Source organism: Anoplopoma fimbria, chromosome 7 (genome assembly GCF_027596085.1).
Source record: "Anoplopoma fimbria isolate UVic2021 breed Golden Eagle Sablefish chromosome 7, Afim_UVic_2022, whole genome shotgun sequence".
Classification (NCBI taxonomy): Eukaryota; Metazoa; Chordata; class Actinopteri; order Perciformes; family Anoplopomatidae; genus Anoplopoma; species Anoplopoma fimbria.
In genome coordinates, this window is record NC_072455.1 from 13,869,289 (window position 1) to 13,890,365 (window position 21,077).

At 41.3% G+C, this 21,077-nt stretch overlaps 1 protein-coding gene across 1 annotated transcript in view; it reads right to left on the minus strand.

The window, feature by feature from the left end:
- fgf11a (fibroblast growth factor 11a) overlaps positions 1–21,077 on the minus strand; it is a 79,552-nt gene that overhangs the window by 22,710 nt on the left and 35,765 nt on the right. The window contains exons 2-3 of the mRNA XM_054601445.1: positions 13,009–13,119; positions 1,623–1,726 (exon numbers count right to left, since the gene is read on the minus strand). Of these exons, the coding sequence (XP_054457420.1) occupies positions 1,623–1,726; positions 13,009–13,119 (215 nt within the window). The remainder of the gene's footprint in view (positions 1–1,622; positions 1,727–13,008; positions 13,120–21,077) is intronic.

Sequence of the window (21,077 nt, forward strand, 5' to 3'; positions counted from 1 at the left end):
CAAACTACTCTGAGTCATGTTATGTGATTTCTGGCTTTGAACTTTAAAGACTTGAACTATATCTAACTGCAATTTGTGTTTGGCAAAGTGAGACGCTGCTAGAATTAAGGACAGACATTAAGTAGTGTGCAGAATGATGTTCACATACTGTAAAAGCGGCAGCACACTTTGTGTACATCAGTGTATGTGTGTTCTTTCCAGGCTCATTTCCCATCGTTCCACCTGATAGAAACCCTGTATCTCCTCGTCTCTGGCAGTATGCATGCAGGCAGCGTTAGATGGACTTTGAAGTGAGCGCAGTGATGCACTTCAAACAACATCTCACACACTATGCCTGTGTGCCAAGAGGAGACAGGCTGAAAAAAAAAAGAGCTTTTCCCCTGCATCCTGAAAGTGTGCACTCCGATCCACCCTCTGTGTCTTCGTCTATTCTTCCATCTACCTCTCAGATCCGTGCCTCATCTTTCTGCACATCAATGCGAAACAACTCTCTGGAAGCACCGTATGAGCTGTTTCACAAGTTGTAGCCTACAAGTGCTGCTGTGACCGCGAGTGGGAAACTGTTTCATGCACAGATGCCTGCAGACATAACCCGCAGCTTCAGATGTCACTCACTCAGTCCATCAACGTGTGAGAAGAAGGGAACCAGGTTCTCAACCTGTGTCATGTGACGCTTTGTGTTTAGATAGCATACTTGCATATACTTAGGAGTATGGACTGCTCATTAGGTGACTTAATTGCTAACATTATACTATAGTAAGGGGATATATCCCTACTAGAAAAATGTCATGGTGCAATTAACAAAATAAGATTAGAGTTTCCATTCAGTATCACAATAAAAAATATTTAAAACTGAAAAAATTTCAGGATAAAAACAATATGACCTTGGAAACAGTAGATTGACAAAAAAGAGAGAAAGAAAAAGAGGAGGAAGATGGTCAGATGAGGTTGGAAGCTTGAGAAAAATATAGTGATTGGGCTGAGTTGAGTTAAAAATATATATTATTATTATATATTATTATAAAAAAATTAATAATATGTACACTGAGCCATATATTCCACAATATATACCGTATATGGACTACCATGCTGTCCCTGCTGATAGCCAGCACAACTTGCATTCTCTGCTGTAATGGTAATCTGATGTAAAAGTACCAACCCAATATGTTAAGTTTGACAAACCAGGCATCAGAAATCAGAGCCACGCTGTACAACGGCAGAGAAAAACTCAACATTTGAAGGCAACAAGATCTTTTTTGATTCTCGAAGTGTCACTTTTGTCACGTGACTTACTGCAAATTGGAATAACTTTTGTATAAAACCAAATACAGTACACTCTGGAAAGTAGATGCTAATAAGCTAATAGTGTTTCTAAACAACTTAGTTGGATTTGAATTTGAATGAATTTGAATTATCATAACACACTGCACATTTATATTGTGAATGCAGACTGGGGACAGTGTACTATTTATAAATGGTGATCTGGTTTGTATTGTCATGCAGGCATCCAGTGGTACACATTTTGAACAATGGAGAATATTGGAGCAACTTCATCATCCTTTCTGTTGGGAGTTATTCACTACACATCATGAGCATTACTGTACTGAATGTTCTGACCGTACCGAAGTGTAGAGGTAGCCCTCGCTGTTCATGGCAACGTAGAGTCCAGTCTTGGTGCTCTGGATGGCCACTATCCTGAGCCCCACAGGAATCAAGTTGAACTGCACTGAAAAAAAAAAACAGAAAGGGAGGACTGGGGTTAGAGCAATCATTCTTTCTCCTAAACGCTCACAGTGCTTCCGCGTGGCATAAAAAGACAATTGCTTTCCATCTGTCTCCTATTTCATTCTCCCTGTTGTACAGTATATCTGTCAGAGGCGTGGATGGAAAGTGTGTGTGAAAAAGGAGGGAGAGGGGGGCAGGCAGGGAAGGATTAGGAGAGGTAGATTTAGGGGTATAAAGTCTGGTTGCTGGTACACCGGAGGTCCGACTCAGTACTCCCTTGCTGGAGAGAGAGAAGGATAGAGAGAGAATAGCTTAGCAGAGAGCTTTAAGAATTCAGTACATTAGAAAGTGACATCGCCCGAGCCTGCTTTGAATTCATTCCCTCTGTCTCGACACAGTGAACAGCTCTTTGTAATGCAGTTTGCTGAAGCCCCTTTCTATGGAACCTTGGATTTTTTTTTTTATGTGCATAGCTCTCCATATAAACTAACTTCAACCCAGCCACTGGAGCAGCACACACACACTGTGTTTGAACCTGTTTTCTGAAGTGGGCTGGCCTGCATGCAATTTGTTAGGTTGCTTCTCTGTCCATGCATGCAAGTACAAATACGTCTCTGTGCTTGCCTGTGTGTGTACACGTGTCCCTCTCAGACCTCTAGTGTGTGTATGTGCCATCTAAAAGTGCTTTACAAGATGTGACATGCTGAGTTGAGTGATACTGACAAAACGCCAGCTGCTCTGTGGTCACATTGTCATGATGACCAAACGCTACCGGGACAATTTTAGTCCCTGAAGGATTTGAATTAGATCTGCAATGAGAAGGATTCTGAAGACTGAAGAACACAGCTATAGAAAAACAGCAATAACTTAAATATTTAAAGGAATATTTCAACATTTTGGGAAATATCCTTATTAGTTATCGCCAATAATTAGCTGGGACTAATGTGCTGTAACTATCTTTCTTTGGTGACTTCTTGGAATCTTGTTATTACCGCGAGGTTGCCAGGCAACCAGCAACAACTCCAAGAGGTTAGTGAGGCTAGCTGACGGTCGACAAGAAATTGTTACAGCACCTAACTTTCCATAAAGCCACAACTTGTTGTTTTCAGATTTCTGTTGGTTTATGGAGGAGCTCTTTTTCACTGTCGTATTGAAATGTCTTGTTATTAAAAGATGATATACAAATAAACTTGCCTTGCCTGATTGAATTGTTTATGCTAAGCTAATACAGAGACACGAGAGTGGTATCAGTCTTTGTATATTATGCTCGGCAAGAAAAGGGATTAGCAGATATGTTCATCTATTCCTTTAACATGTGGGGTCAAGCTTGAAATTATTAATAATTCTTGAACTTGATAGCAAAAGTTTTGATCTTCGTCAAACTTCTGCCAATGAAGACCATGAAGTACATTTGAAAGCTCCACATGCAAGTTTGCACAACTCCAACATAATAAAATCATAAATAATTGGCTAGCAAAACTTATTAAAGTCACTAGCAGATAAAGCGTTCATTGCAATCGGTTTTTAATTAAATTCTGGTCAGAAATACCCAAACCAGCATCACTGTGATGCAGCATATGCTTTTTTTTTAATTTAACAAACTACAAGAATGCATTATGAAGTGACAGCTGGGTTGTCAAAATGACGGATCTGTTATACTGGTGAAAAATGAAGTCTCAGGAGCATGTTTTAGATTCATGGAGCCATTAGCTGCTATTAAACAAATCAATTTCAAATCAAAAATTCTGCCAACATAATGGATGGAAGTTAAGTTATCAGATGGAGATAGAAAGTCAATGCTGGCCATAATGACTAAACTAAACCAAACCTGAACCTTGTTGAAGTGAAGTATTTAAACAAACTTTATCTGTCCTTTTTTTCCAGGCAGGATGCATAGCATTTGAGGAAAACTTTAAAATGTTGATTCTATTTAGACACAAATGTGGGCTAAAAGGGAAGAAAGTTGTTAGATTTAATGTTCACCGCCAATGTGAACGTTGTCAGAATTTACTTTATCCGCTGGCCACCACTTCAATATAAATGACACATAACACAGTACAGGTAGTGATGTGTGTTCAGGTAATGAAAACTGCACATGCTCCCCCCCCCCCCCTCTCTTTCTTCAGGGCTCTGCTTATATTTGCTCGATCGATCCCTGCATCTCAAACAGTCGCTTTCGCAAATGAACAAGGTGTCACCAAAGACCACGGCCGGGATGACAAATAGAGCAGGGCAGCGGCACACCGACTCCCTCCTTCGTGCCCTTCTCCTTCCCTTCACTCTTGTTTCTTCCACTCTCTCACAGCAGCCTTGCTGTGGTGGTGGTGGTGGTGGTGACCCAACATAACCTGATGCACGTTGAGACACACATACAGGGTTCAGCTGGAGAAACTGCTTTAAACCAAGCCATGAAGCTAATGTTAGCTTTATTAGCTAGGTAACATTTAAGGCTTTTACTGAGGTTTTTGAATGAAGTTTTGAATGTCTGTTTTCATATTTTCAGACGTCATTACCCTTAAAAAAACCCAGTGCAAATCCTTGAACAAAATTCTCAATTTGAATAAATTGATTCACCGTTAAATGAGTCAGTCATATTTCTATTAGATCAGATTTCTTTACTGAATATAACTCGATAGGCTGCCTTCCTTTGTGTGAGGAGAGCAAACAGTTTTTTGACCGCAGTGATATTGTTGTTTTTGAATGGCTTAACACTAAAAAACACAAATTGAAGCAGAATATTGCAGTGAAGTCTGTAAATGATTACACCCATCTTTTCCTAATACTTCAACTTTCAAAGACTTTTGGACACTCTGCACAAGTTGGAAACCATCCTACAAAGCCACTACTATCTAATTCGACAAAAAGCATAATACTAAAATGTTAGTGTAGCCTAATCTTTATCTGCAACTGGGCAGAAATACCAGGTTCAAACTGAAAGAATTGACGAGCCCCAAAAAACCTAATGACAGCCACGCAGCTTTCGAATGTTGAACTAGAAATCCTAACGTCGACGTTATGAATGAGGCTTCGAAGCGCGGTACTTTTTGTTACAGCACTACTCTTTTGATCCCGTTTTCCCTCATCTTTCTCTCCCTCTCCGTCCTTCAGTTAGACTCCCTTTTTTCTCTGCAACTCACAGAGGAGGTCGCTGGATTAATCAAAAGTCTTTTGAGGGAGAGACAGAGGGAGGGAGAGGGAGAGGGAGAAGAGGGGAGAGAAATGAAGGGGGAGGGAGGAGGGTGGTGCCAAATCAATCCCACGAGTCAATTTGAGGCTTGAGATCATCAACACAATAAATAAACAAGGAGAGAGTGGAGATGGGGATGAGAGAGAGGAGGAGGGAGAGGGGGGGGCGGGGGGGGGGGGAGCAATAGCAGGAAACAGAGTTAAGCTGTGCAGAGGGCATCTGCAGGCCTGCACACTGGGCTGCCGCTCTGCAGGGTTGTATTGTGTAGCCCTGTTGGTCTCTGCTGGAATGAGAAGAGGATTATAGTCATCTGGGAGAAGTCACACAGAGTTTAACTTCTGGACGGGGACCAGCCGTTCTCTGTTCTCTTTCCTGACTGGATGAAAGCATCGTGGTGTGATCGTAACTTAGACTTCTAACAACGGAATTGTCTTTCACTCTCCGAATAAGCTAAACAAAAGAAAGTTATTGGACTTAGTGAGACCAAGTTCTATTGTTTTGTTTTGTTTTTAAAGTGTCCTGTAAACTGGGTGGTGATTGCATCAGCCAACACACAATCCTCTAGCTGAACAAAGTGAATCATCATCGTCAATAATAGAGTCAGAAGCTTTTCAGCGCTGGAGTTTCACCACTTTGTATGCAGCAGTTCAAACAAGCAGTAGTTGAAATTCAAAATTCCTGTCTAAAGCCTCAAAATTACAGTTGTAGACATGACCCAATTCCATACTGCATGATAATGGTGTATTGTGTGGACCAAAAAAACGAAACTGTTCTTCCTCCTAGCTCATCCAATCAGCCTCCACAAAAGCCTCTAGCATCCGTTTTCCACGTGCAGGGCTCCCTCTGATGGGCGATGTAATTATGACAGAAGACAAGGAGGAAGTCAGGATATGCTATATACAGAGCGACAAAGTCCACATAGGGATCAGGGGTGGATGGATGGGTCTATCCGCTGTTGGTTTCCCATGTGAAAGTTAAAGTCAAGGTTGACTTATAAACATACCAAACTTAACTTTGGACGTACATACCATACTTAACTTACATACACACCTTAAGTAACGAACCAAACGTACCCCTTTTAACCTTAATTGTTTATATTTTTCCTAAATCTAACTCCAAACGAGCCTGACCAAGTCCGTACGTGAAGAGTTGAGAGTGAGAACATATTATATTTTGCCATACATTACCAACGGGAAATAATGCAATATGGTCGCCAACTAACATCAATCAAAGTGTGACTTTTGACCTCCACTCCCAATTAAACTTTAAAAAGCCAAAGATCATTTACTATGCACACTTTGAGTTTGATAATACTTCATTTTGAGCATGTAGTATGAAATGGGGACAAAGATCCTGTCAAGATTATCTGTATTAGAAGGCTATCAAGATTCAATACAAGTAGATATGTCTATGAATATAAATAAAAGAGTACGGCATTAATACCGTTTACCGTACCTGTCGCCCCTTTTTGCCCTTAGTCATGGTAAATGTATAATTTCTATAAATAATTAACGTCCAAAATAATAAAAACCTTAGCTTGCTAAGTTAATATATGATAAATATGGTGTTTGGTAAAAATTCCTTGTTCATACCAATTAGAATAACTAAAATCATCCTGATCGCATTACAGTCCCTTCATTTAAAAAAACATCTACATCTTGAAACAAGACATACACCTGCGCTGTGATCAGTGAAATGACACCTGAATTGATACAAACAAGTTGATTTGCATTGGCGACAAACAAAACAGCCTCTCTCCGTTCACACACTGTCATTTTGTGCGGTAAAAAATGAGCGTGGGTCTCGATAGTAGATTAAATGACTTGTAGAAGAGCTTCACGCCTGATTTCCCTCGTGGTCGATGACTGTGATGACAAGACAACTACCTTTTCCTCTCCTGTTATTTAACTTCTCCCTCTCCCCCCCAGGCTTCCCCCCTCCATAACGGATTCCTCCGAGCCTTTATCTGTATTCCTTTCAGTCCATCTGTCTCCTCTCCTCCTCTCTTTCCCTGGTGCTTTCTGTCTTTCCCCCTCCCTTGTCATGAATTAACAACCTTTCTCTTATCTCACACTGGTTTTTTCTTTTATACGGCTCTACATTTTTCTTCCCTTATTTGTTCCCTTTCAACTCTCTGGTCGCCTGCTGTCGTTCTCCCCGTCCTGTGAAACCAATACTTTTCCATCAGCGTCCATTCATCTTTGTCCCATTTTACCCTGCAGCCTCCTCTGCCTGTCTCTTCTCCGTGCCTCCTCTATCTTCACGTCTCCTCGTTTGGTATTCTTCATGCCGCTCCTTCTCATCCTCATGAGCCCCCCCCCTCATCTGGCTGAGAGAGCGTTTGCTTTCCATGTTCACATTACTTCCTTCTGGAATGCACAGAGAAGTTTTCCCTCAGCTTGCCTTTCAAGTCTTTGAATTTGTTTCTCTCTGCACTCTGTGAGGGAGCGTTATGGAGCTCTGGGGAAAGTTAAGACAGCGAGAAAGAGCAGACTTGTTCCAGAACAGAGAAGGAGATAAGTAATATTTCCCTCCAACAGTGGGAGATTGTAATTATAGTGGATGAATCAAGCTCTTCCTCATGGCCTTCCCATGTACACACTGAGAGTCAATCGCTTTCATCCCTCTCTTTTTTCTCCTCTGTCACACTGTTCGTCTTGCTGTTTAATTTTGGGTTTTTCTCTCTTCCTCTCCAAATAACAGAATTCAGAAAGAGACCAAATCCAGTGACAATCACGCCAGCAGCTCCATCGCTCATCGCTTGCTCGGCGCATTTATTCTTTCTTTTGTGTATTTTTTAATCGTCCTTCAGCACCTTTCAAATCTGTTTCCTTCCCTGTGTGATTCTTAATCCATCTGTTTAGAGCCTGAACCTTCCAAATCCATGTTCTGTCCTTGACTCACCTTTGTCGCTGTTGTCACGATATCTGCAGTCTGTTTAAATGAACCCAATATTTATATCATACACATCTTTAGTTTAGCTACATTCGAATGACATATGTGGTGGTCTGCTTATAAATGTTACAAGCACAGTCAATCAAAGCTCTAAATAAATTATAACTAAGGACATTTCTTTCTAAACTTTCATTGTTGTTTATTTAGTCATTATTATTTAATGTTAAAGAGAAACCCTTCAGATTTAAAACCAAGTTTTCAGGGGCTTTAAAGCTGTGATTCAACCTCCAAAAGGGCCAAATTGAAAATATCACAGGCCTTAAGAAGTAGTTTTTTTTTTCAGATTTCCCTATCTTTTCGTCATTTTAAAATATGATATCAAATGTTAAAATAATCATAATTTTTTTACTTTGCTTTTTTTAGCATGTTTTTATTTTTGGGCCTTACTGTTGTTTCCAATGATGAAAGTGAGTTCGTAAAGTCAGCGCCTTGCTAAACTTACTGACACACTTTAGAGTTTCTACCCCACTACGTTTGCGACAGCAAATATGGCATCCTAAAATATGCGAGCAGAGAATGTTACGGACAAGGATACATTTTACAGAGTTTCGGCTGACTCTGACATTCAGCCAAATTTTTCTCAGTCAATGCAGCAAGCACTGAGGAAATTATTTCTTCAATCAACCATCAAAACTGATTGGGCATCCCCATAAAAGACAGCAAATTATCCCTTTACATAACGTTTAAGTCTTTGAAAGCTGAAATTCCAAATTAATTGAAACCTAAGGCAGCTTGGATGTTAAAGAAACTGCATTCAAAAACGAAAAGTCTTCACAGCACTTAGGGAAAATGGTGTGATTCATAACGTTCAGGTGCTAAAACGTGCATACATATAGTCCTTCAGTAGCACATTCTGCCCCGATACATAGATATAAATCTCCCTCACCATACTCGTCTCCCCTGCTTTCATCCCGCTTCCAGTTTTATTACATAACCGCTAAGAAGAGCCAAGAACAGAGAAGGAGAGAGGAGGAGGGCGGGAGGAGGGGGGTGGCAGCTTCTCTGACCTCCCACCAGAGGGGGGAGACACAGTGATTGAGGAGCCATCAGCTGTGTGCCAGCTGCTTCTACTGCTCCCCATCGCTCCCTCCCCTCTCCCGCTCTCCCTTTTCTCTCTTGTCATCCTCACGTTTCTCCTCTCCCTCTCACTTCCTCTCTCTTCCTCTTCCAGTCTTGCAGGCTCACCTTTCTCTGACGTATTCCACCGTGCCCTCTCTCTGTTTCTCCGCTCTTCTCTGATCCTCTTATTCTCTGTTTCCTCCCTTTTGTCGGTTTTTGCTTTAATATACAATCACTTTCAACTCTGTGGCAACTTCCTCTATCGCCTAGTTATGGAAGCCCTGAGGGATCTTAGTTTTAAAAGTGATAAAAGTATTGCAAGGCCATTCAAAAAAAAAAAAAGCACTCGTCACTTTTTGTTCTGATACACCCCCTCAGGGCTTCTTTGCAACTTTTGTCCCTATACCAGGCTTTCCCTTCAATGTCTCGCCTAACGAAAGTGTCTAAGAGAACCAGGACATGAAGGCAGCAGCTGTAAAAGTCAGGTAGAACAGGAAGAGAGGTGATGAGAGGCGGTCAGAGTGGTATCAAGTCCTCCTGTGAGACCATGTATCTCTCCGGCTCCCTGCAGGTCGCTCGTTTGGTGTCGTTACAGCGGGTCACAGGAGGTCAGGGTCAAGGGGGTGATGGAGAAGGTGGAAAGGGCTGCGATACCAGTCTTTTAAAGGTTAACTCTGTTTTGGAGATTTTTTGTGCAAGTTGGGTTAGAGAAGTATTGAAAAAGTGTTTTTGAATTTGTGTGCACTAGGTTTTGTTAAGATCAGTACCATGGATTTAGCCAAGAACTCCGTCAGGGCAGGGGCCTCAGATATGAATCACACCGTTAATTATTTATCCCATTTTACTGCTGATTTGGTCTTCTCGGCCAACACCGCAGTGGGGTGCATACCAATAATGTCTGCAAACACATGCAAACACGTATTCTGAGGAGATGAATGGGTGGAAGGTTACACGTTGCAGTTTCATAATCTTATTTGGTTTCACAAGTTGTCTCGATGGGAGCTGAAAAATACATCCTTTGTCCATTGGCCCAGTGTTAGTGCCCCCCTCTAAGTGCAGGGGTGTGAGGGCTCAAATGCTGCATGACAGCAGTTTTTAAAAGCGTGAATAGTTCACGTGAGGTGGAGCGCAAGTGAAGACAAACACACGCAGCTGTCTAGGATTCTATGAACGACCACAGAATGTGAACACTTAGATGATCTGGATAAACTTGTTAACAATTGGTTTAGTAAGTACGATGGCATCATAACTAAGAGAAACAATGTCTCAAATGATGGAGAAAAAAAGACCTACATTTTTATAAAACCTTTCAGACTAATCATATAAACTAAATATGTCATGTAACAGGGGATGTAAAATGTGTGTTGATAACCATGGTGCAAAGCTGGATTACCAACGGGATAAATGGCAACTGCCCAAGACCTCAAGGGGCTCAAACAGCCTCAAGTTTACAGTTTGGTACTTTATGGTAATGTGATTAATCATAAATTTTGATGGGAATACCATAAAAGCACCACTAAAGCAAGATATTATCTAACATGACATAAGGGCTTGTTTTTATAACCTTAAATTTGTCACGACAAAGAGTTCAGTGTCACAATCTAGTTTTCAGACCTGCTTTTAAGCTTACGTTTTGCTTACAAGGTGCTTATTCCTTAATATATTTGATCAAATACACACCCAGCAGTGTGGTCAGAGTGCATGCATTGGACAGAAGGGAAAGTGGTCAGTGAGGCTCACAAGTTTTGACACAACATGTTTTCTATTGGCTGTAAAAAAGAAAAAGAAAAAAAAGAAAGAGAGGGGAAATTGAAATGCCCTGAAATTGAAAGCAGTCTGGTCCCAAGCCAGTTTGCATTAGACTGAAAAGTCCCTGCTGCCAGGGAGACTACTGAAGATAAGCCTGACAGTGAGTGTGGTACAGTACATGCTCACACAGCTGTTTCTGCCCTTTCAATATTCTATGCAGTCAGGTAGATGATTGTGCCACTGATTGATACTCAGTTACAATGATGTCAATCACTCAACGATTCCTGCATGAATGCATAAATAAGCGGACTTGGATAAAAAGTGCGATAAAGAGTTTTACGGGATTCGCCTGCCAACCACCCCGACACTGTCCCCCCCTCGATAACGCAAAGAGCCCAAGACGGCATTCAACCAGATCCTGGAATTGATGGATTTATAGTTGTTATAAGCATAAGTCAAACCCAAGCAGACACTTCGCGGGGTGACCTCCACTGACTGATGTTAAATATCCCGACACACCAGGAAAAGCTGTTACGCAACGGCAGTCTTCACATCCGGCTGGAAACAAGCCCCGTTCGCCTTTGGATGTGCCCTACGGTATTATGTGATGAATATTTCAGATCGGACATGAGAATTTTTAAAGTTCACAGTGCAGCAATGTTTGCCTCTGTGTAGGTGTGCCGTTACATAAGAGGGAGAAGGGAAAGCAGGTCTAATCAGTTACCGTGGAGATGTCTGGAGGTGTCGTGGGCCTAGCTCAAACAAACAGCTGTTGGAGGACCTTCTCACAAGATTTGCTAATACTTTTTCTCAAAGGATTGTTACACAAAAATACTGTCTTTTAGAGAGCTGTGAAAAAGTGGCCCTATTATGCTTTTCCACTTTCTCCCTCTCTTTTAGTGTGTTATATATATTTTTTTACATGTAAAAGGTCCGTAGAGTGTAAAACCTGAAGTCCACGCCTAAAAGGAGTTACCCTCCCCCTCAGAAGCTCCTGAAACGGCTCCATTGAATTCTCTCCTTCACTTCTGTAACTTTATGAGGTCACAATGTTGCGGAAGTGACGTAAAACTCCTTCCGGCTAGTTTGGCCTTCAAACAACAAAATAGAGAGATGGAGGTGAAGCTCCGGAGGAAGAGTTTTTTGAAATGTGAAATGTTGACCAATCACAACAGAGCGGGCTAGCTGACCAATCAGAGCAGACTTTGCTTTCTGGAGGGAGGAGCAAGCGCTACAACGGAGCGTTTCAGAGAGAGAGGGTGAGAAGAGGTGCTGCAGGACAGCCAGGATGAGAAAAACAAGAAGGATTATGAGCATTAACGCATGTAAATATGTTGTAACTGTAACTTGAGATAAAAATATGCAACCGGAAAATAGCATAATAGGGCCTGTTTAAAACTAAATAAAAACAACTGTCATGTTGCAATAAGCAGACACAATCCGGGCAATGTCTAAGACACATAAAACATAATTATATGACAGGGACAAATGCCAAGGATCTACTTTACGGTAAATGTCTCAAGGTTAAATCCAGGTAATTCACACAAGCTGACACAACTATTCTGACATCTCAACAAAACGTGAAATATAAACTTTACAGAGGGAACCACAACTGAAAGTCTAAGTGAGATTTTTTTTCTCAGCTCTCTGTAGATTGTTAATCCAAAAATTGTGCAAACTTCATGTTTTTCTATATAAACTGGTGTTTTGACAGAAAAGAAAATGCTGTGTTGCCACATCAGGGATATCCATTAATACAATATTGATCTCTTTGGGAGCGTTAGAGGGAGTCCAGGAGATGTGATGTGTTTGGTCAGTAATCACCCAGGTGAAGAACCCCTTGCAGAGTGAGGTGTGTGTACACATGGTTGTGGTAATGTGTGTGTGTGTGTGTGTGTCTGTATACATCTGGAGACTCAGCAACAGAAAGCCACAGCAGGTTTTTCTACTAATGGGCAGAGCTTTAAGTCTTGATTCAGATCCTCAGAGGATTCTCTGCTGCCGTTAAGTAAATTCAAAATACTGCAGTTACAAGCTGAGTGCATATAGTCACTCCAAAATACTGCGTTATGAACGTGAGATTGTGGGGATGGAGAAAACTGAAACCATGACAACATATTCAGGTAGTATGCCATCATTATAAAAACAGAAATAAAGGGCAGTGTAATGCTGCATTCTGTCCAGATGTTGAGATTTACAACTGTCCTACCTGGAAGTTCCTTTTTAAATGCCCTTTAACGTGGAGGCAGGTGGTATATATGACAGAGATATTAAAAATACACTCCTTTATCTTACTAATCGTCTGCTCCCTGTCTGTCTGATTGTTCACTTACAGAAGGAGCTGCTTTCGTCCTTTGTGCCTTCCATGGTGCCATCCGGAAGCATCTGGAGGTAGAAACCGTGTCTGCAGTAAAGCCGTGTGACGATGCCCTTCAGCTGGGGCTCTGCAGAGCAAACACAGGGTTAAACACACGTTAGACACCTGGGAACACACACACACACACACACACACACACACACACACACACACACACACACACACACACACACACACACACACACACACACACACACACACACACACACACCTGTCATTGCACCTTTATTAATGCGAACCTTTTCCTATGAGCATGCACATTGACTAAACAAGTGGAAGGTCTTGATATTTGCACTGTGAAATAGTCAAACAGTGAGGTGTGTGAGCTTGAATGTGTGTGTGTGTGTGTGTGTGTGTGTGTGTGTGTGTGTGTGTGTGTGTGTGTGTGTGTGTGTGTGTGTGTGTGTGTGTGTGTGTGTGTGAGAGAGACTGTGGCTTTCAGCAGTATTGATGGGATCCTGCCCACCACTCTACAATAAGTAAAGCTCTTCAAACATTCTAGACCCCTCAATAGAAGAAGGGGACTTTTAAGACTCAAGCTCAGTATTTTCTGCCACTGAACAATAAGTGACACAGGAGTGTAAAACCGAACACTGAAAAGGACGTTTTTAGGTGACCAAAATCATTAAATTAACTTTGATGAACTGAAAACACTCTGCAAAAGGGTCCAAGTTCCAAGAATAAAACACAACAAACTCCCAGACCCTACAACGCTGTGGTAGCATCCTGGTTTATGGCCTACTTAACTCTAAATGGGACCTCAATTTACTAAATGTATTGAAGAAGACTTGAAACTAGAGATTGAGGCCGTAAACTCATGTTTACAATGTTTACTGAGGGAATAAATCAAATGAGAAGTAGGTTAATTTCCTCATAGACTTTTATAGAATAAGACATCGTTTTGCAACCAGAGTCGTCGCCCCCTGCTGGCTATTAGAAAAAAATGTAAGTTTATTGAACTTTTGTAATGGCTTCACTTTTCAGACATGGAAGTTGCCGTCTAGTCTAAACTAGAAAAAAAGACAGGATGTTAGTGCTACGATAGCAAGGACATGGGAAGCTTGAATTATTTAATTTGATAGGGACATAAAGATATTTTTTGTTTTACTTTGCTAATAAGCGATTGTATTGCTGGTTTTAGATATTCTACATGTATTTGTTTTGTTTGAAAGGTCTAGTTTGTTGTTGTTTTTTGCTTAATTATAAATGTTTTTACTTAAATTATCATTTTAATACACAACTGAACTGTGACTTCCCCATTATTATTTTTCTTCATTGGTATATGGGGTCACGTAATACCTTCACGCCAAGGAGGCTAAGTTTTTAGTTTGGTTTGTCCGTCTGTTTGTAAGCAGGATTATGGAAAACCACTGGCCTGATTTCCATGCAATTTACTGTGAGGGTGTAGCATGGGCCAAGGAGGAACCCCATACGATTTAGAAATGTCCTCTGCCCTACTAGTTTAAAAGGTATAGTTGAAAGTGAACAAGCCCCCGGTTAAGTAGTGTAGTTATTTCTGTTGTGATCATTTCACATGAGTAGACCTCTGTGGTAGCTACCTAGCAATATGAACCCACAAGCACTCTGTAATCTGAACCCAGTTGTGCACGTAAACAGAGCAGAAAGCTCCATCTCCTGCATGTAAGATGGCAAAAGCTCAACAAAACAAACAAGAACAACTTAACCATCATACTGAAAGTTTAATGAGCCATCTCCTATCGTCTGTTTACGCTGCTCTCAAATACCAACTGTCGTCATTTACTCAGTGCACTTGGAGGCATCAGACTACTATTTGTCTCGGTGAACAAATCCGGCATCGCTGCAGAGATAAGTTGCCGTGTCTTCCTCAAACCTCGTGTTTGTGTTTCTTTTCTCAGGCCGCACACGCATGACTGATGGGGGGGGGGGGGGCTTTTTCATTTAGAAGTGCTGAGGGGGACTAAATAGTGGATCAGAAGGAATGTCAGAATGCTGAAGTGTTTCCACGCTCAAGTTTTAATGAGATGCATCAAATATAGATGAGGACAGAGAAGTACGGGGGCAGCTGGCAGTTGGCCCTCGGTTGACAGCAGAGGTGTGAGACAGAGAGAGAGAGAGAGAGAGAGAGAGAGAGAGAGAGAGAGAGAGAGAGAGAGACAGACATGCACTGCAAAAGGTATCCACCCCAACTTTTAAACTCGTAAAAATAAACTACATGAAAAACATTCTTATTGTATTGTTGTTTGTTACTTACATGTGCTATAATTCCTCCAAAGACACATCTTGCCTTAAAAGGGTTTTGCATTGCACTTGCAAAGTTAGAGATACAGGTAAACACCAGAGTTAAAAAAAAAGTTTGCGTAGTTGTTTTATCGAAGAAAACAGAAGTATCAGATGGGGACTTAGTAGGCAGATACCAGAGATAGCGACTTGGACTTTGCATTTAAGTTGCACAGACAAGTGAGACTGCACAAAATTACTTTGGGCATCTTTGGCATCGTTATTGAAAAATAGTTTATGATTATTATTTCATGCCTTATATCAGGGGTGTCCAAACCTTTTTCACTGAGGGCCACATATAGAAAAATATACGAAAGGCTGGGCCACTCACTAGAGGTGAGGTATATCGCCTCACCTCTAGTGTATTAAAGTTAACAAAATCAATCAAATGTAGGTAAATTATGCTTGATATTTGAATATGCTTAAAGAAAAAAACATCACAACTTTCCATTAATGGGTTTTCATTTATTTTGTTATAAAAATGGTTGGCAGCTCATTTTCAAAACAGCAGCCTGAGATTGCTTCTTACTCAGGATGGTGATCCTTCACAGCCCTGGAGAGGGGGCGGGGCTTATCTCCATGGAAACCTCTGTCAACAAATCCATTTATTTCACCATCAACCATGCAATGAATAAATACTAATTCTGCTTTATACTTGTTGTGGCAGTCCCAGATATCCTGGGAAACTGAACGCCGTCTTGTCTGAGTTCATAACATCATCTGTGGATTTATTTGAGCCGTATGAACCGAAAATAAACAATTTTACTGTGATTTAATTGCAATAAATGTACAAAAAGGGACGCTGAAATAACATCATAATTATGGTGGTTTGTAAAAAGTCAGAATTCATGTTTTGTTAGTTCTCTCTGCAGGAGGAGAAGGAAATCACTTTTAAAATGCCTGTTTTGTGAACGGAGCTCGGATCGATGACAGAGTGACAGGAGGAGAAGCTCAACGCTGATTGGCTGTCGCAACACAGCGTCCCGCGAATATTTCACCTGATTCGCGGCGCCAGGCTCGAGTTCGCATCTACTGTCTGTGCATTGACTTTACATGTAAACTAGACGCGCAAAATATTCGCTTCGCTTTTGGTGTGAACGCAGCATTAAGTGCAAGTTTCATGTGTGGGCCATATTCCGTTATGTTTTTAGAATTTGTAGCGGGCCAATTAAAAATGGACCGCAGTTGGCCCGCGGGCCGTAGTTTGGACACCCCTGCCTTATATTGTTAGTAAAATGTCCCTGTTGCCGAGTAATGTTCTATTCTAGTCTATATCCATCATTAGGGGTGAAATACTTTTTTGTAAATGTGAGGGAGTTTCAGAAGCTATGAGACATTTCAACAGATACTTTGCTTGAAGCATACAGACGCCTTTAGTAGCCCCTACCTGTCTGGTAAAGACCAATGTCTTTCAATGTGATGCTCAGAAGTCCCCTCCAGAGGACATCATTCTACTGTTTTCACAGACTGAAGAGTACTTTCCATGAAGAGCAAATTGACCTCCATGTCTTACACAGGGTGGAGTTATACTTCAAATGAAAGCCTTAAATTATTATTTTTTCTTTGTGATCTCTAATATTCTATTGTACTATATCCCCTTCACAGCAATCATGCCAGTTTAACATTCTCCATCATACTTATCAATCATATACATTTGAAATAATTATTTTCACTTTTAATAGAAGGTGACAGAATGTTAAGTAACTATTCTACTGCAAAGCTAACATATCTTTCTGCAAACCTCAAGAAGTTGTTGAATTGAAGCTCATTAGGATTTGAGATAAGCCTTGATGTCTGTGAATTAGTCAAAGAAATGCTGCTGTGTAATCCTCCCGTTTCATTCTGACACAACATGTTTGGAAGCTTTTCATTGGAGGCTCTGGCCTCGGCCGCGAGATTGAGTCGCTGTAACTACTGAAAAGATAAAAGCTCATCCATCCATCGCTGGCGGACTAGACACAGAAGGTCAAACGCTGAGTGTAGTAATCTGTAATGGCCTGAGTGTTAATCCTAAATTAAGCCTCAAACCACACACCAGGCCGTGTGCTGTTTAACGCATCTGCCACAGTGCAGAGCAGAGCGCAGCAACAAACTGATGTTGACCTTTAGCGGGACTCCGCCTCCACGCGCCCCCTGTTTGATAACAACGCTGCGATCCGAAACGAACTGCTCGGACATGCAAAACTACTGGTGCGTGTACACAGCCTTCACAAAGAAATAAAGAAAAAATAAAAAGATTGTATTCATGTGGTGGTGCTATCCCTTTCACTACTGTACGACATTTTTTATAAATTTGATTTGAAAAACCACATTATATCACCGTGCTTACGGTATCGCAATATACCGAAACACATTGAATCATAACCCATGTATCATGATACGTATCAAATCTACAGATTGTTGCCAATACTCAGCCCTATGGACCTACGTTCTGTTAAATCTCCAGCCTATCAGATCTCAGTGGTGAAGGCCGTTCAAGAAGTTATAGTCAGTTAGAGGTGCAGATAAGATGAGATGAGACTTTATTTATCCCAAGAGAAATTGTTGATGGTCGTGAAACATTTTGCCTGTATGCAGAAGTAGACCCCCTGATTCATTAGGAGTTTCCTCTAATGAATCCTCCGTGTTTGATGAAGGGAAATCCCTCATTCAGGGTCAACGTGCTGGAAGCTAAAACCCTGGTCCAGTTCAAATCCGAATCCAGCCTAGGGTTTAACTGAAGAGGCTTTAAAAGCTCCCTCTGACATTTTTGGATTAAAGCTACGGATTTGACCACTTTTACGCCCACAAGTTTTTTTGTCCAAAGCTACCACAATGCTTTGCTAGACTCCCCTGTAGTTGTATTCTTGGCACGCTGGAGAAGCCTATGAAAATGGCATTAAAACCATGGGGTAATACAAATTCGTGCCAACACACCGTCACATTAGAACGCATGCTGGGAATATCACAGCATTAGTATACCGACAAGAGACTTGTTATCAGAGTGCATCCTATGCTACAACACAAGAACTGTGATGTGTGTGTGTGTGTGTGTGTGTGTGTGTGTGTGTGTGTGTGTGTGTGTGTGTGTGTGTGTGTGTGTGTGTGTGTGTGTGTGTGTTCATGCACGATGTGGATTTGTGCTTACAATCCCACAGACATTCAATGCCAATTAGTGAGTGACCTTAATAAAGAGCAGGATTAATTTGACTTAATAAGAACTTTAAACCATTAAAGTCACCCTGAACCCTCCGGCTTCGCGATGCTTCATGGCAGATGACAACTGGGCAGCAGTGGTGTTATTTTCAACCCCCATGACAATATTTAATGTGTGTGTGTGTGTGTGTGTGTGTGTGTGTGTGTGTGTGTGTGTGTGTGTGTGTGTGTGTGTGTGTGTGTGTGTGTTGGACACCTCCAAAAGAATTGGCTTGGCTGAAGAAGCAAAGCTTGTCTGCCAAGGACTGGCTGTCATCACACACACACACACACACACACACACACACACACACACACACACACACACACACACACACACACACACACACACACACACACACACACACACACACACACACACACACACACACACACACACACACACACACACTATTGGGCATATTGTGTCTACTTCCATCCATCTCTATCTTACTTTTCCTCACAAGTGTACTCTCACTATTTAGGGTCCAGCAGCCCAGAATCACTAAGAAATACTATGTTCTTTTTGCTATGCAGTGACTCTCATTTCTTTCCCCATTCCCCCTGTTTCTCTCCCTCTCTTCTTCCCCATCTCATCCCAAAGATGCATATCCAATCAGCACAGAAGTCCTTACTTTTGCTTTTTTTTTTTAAAGAGAGAAAGCGGGTGGAGGAGTAATGCATTGGACAGGGGAGGGTGACGGGAAAAGATCAGCGGCGTCAACAAAACTTAACTCTTAACAGCAACAGAGACTCTGAATGACATGGCATGTCATTCAGAGGAAATTGTGATAAAACAGAGATATATCGAGGACAAGTTAAAGGAAAGAAAGAGGACTCTGTGCCTCTACATGTTTCCCACAGGTAGTCAGTTCACTTCAGCAGCTCTGGGATACACTGATGACTTGTTATTGATGTTTCATTTAGCGGGCGCAGTAATTCCTATTATTCCCAGGCACTGAAGTCTGTCAAACCACCTGAAGCTGATGGCACTGCGACAATGGCTGATTATGATACTTCCATCTGTTTGCCGAGGACGTCGTCTTAAATGCTCGCCGTTCGGTCTGTGTCAGCACCGACGCAGTGAGACTCCGGGAGAACAGATGTGCTACATCACTGACGCATCCCTGATGAATTATGGCCATTGTAGTTTACTAACTGTTTCAGCGTTTGGCAGCATTAAAGCTTGAAAACTTCATTGGAGAGAATGAGCAGCTGCGTACATCACCGCACCCCAAATGAATCACACCAAACGTAGCTGCTGGTGAAGTTGAGGAGGTAAAACTGTCTAAAAAAGGTGATACTTTAAGAGTTACCCATCTATACTGGACTTTATAAAGAAGTAAGTTAGAAAGAAGAACACCTGAGATGTATAACTCAACCACACTGGTGCTACTGTTACAGGCAATGTGTCTCAGAACTCTTACGCTTTATTTTTCCATTGGCAGTGTGTCCTAGTTCCATACTAACGCATCATAACCATAACATGTCTGTGCATGTGTGTTCTCCAAAAACAACCTCAGTATAGCTTTACGTTTAAGTTTACTTTAGGCAACAAAACTACTTGTTTAGGTTAAGGATAAGCTTGTGATTGGGTTAAGATAAGTATGTTTGCTACGTTAAATAACAATGTTTGCTATGTACCTGTCGATAGTTAAGTGTATAGGTTACATCACAAAAATGTAACTACATCAGTTGATGGTTTTTAATGAGTTAGTTGAAAGCCAACATAAGTTAAGGGTGCCTTGATATCAGGAGCAAAGGGGCACTGCCCCAGTGTTGGTGTTTGACATATGGGGAGTAAGAGCGGGTTGATTCATTTTTCCACCCCATTTATACCAAATAAGGTTTGCTAAATAACAGAAACACCGCTCTGTATAATGCACAAACTACATCCTCCAAAAAGATCATGAAGAAGAATCAACGCATCTCTGAAACAATTCCTACAAAAACTGATTAAAACCTTCATGAAGGTAGAATTTAGTTAATGGATGCTGTAGGTGGACCTGGTAATTAGGCAACTGACTCAATGCTATTTACAAAAACATTACACCACAAAAATAAGTGTATTACACTTAATAAGATACTGTATACTACTTGAATGGAGTATGGGATTCAGACATAGACTCTGTTTCTTCCGGTTGCGATAAAGATGATGCAATAGCAAGCAGCCCCTACATCAATGGAAGAGGGTTTGCTTCCCTTTGGATTTACTGAAAATCAACATGTTTTTTTTCATCACCTTTCACATGCTCCAACATGAAGAAACTCTGCACACTGCTGTGTTCATCTTCCAAAACCTAACAGGCTAGCATGTGTTGTTGGCGACCATTCTCCACGAACAAAACAAGACTAGTTCTATATTCAATGTCCTGCATGCATCTGTGGAATCACACAATGGATCTCCTAGTAAGACAGTATCCTCCAAATCCTTAAAGTATCTCAGTGATTGGGCTGCTTGACCTCTTGCACTACTGTTAATAACAACGATAACATTTAATAACGTTCTGTCTCTGCACGTTATGTTCTGGCATAAGAAATTCATGGAAGAAACCAATTCATAGAGCAAATTCATCTACAACCCACTAGTAA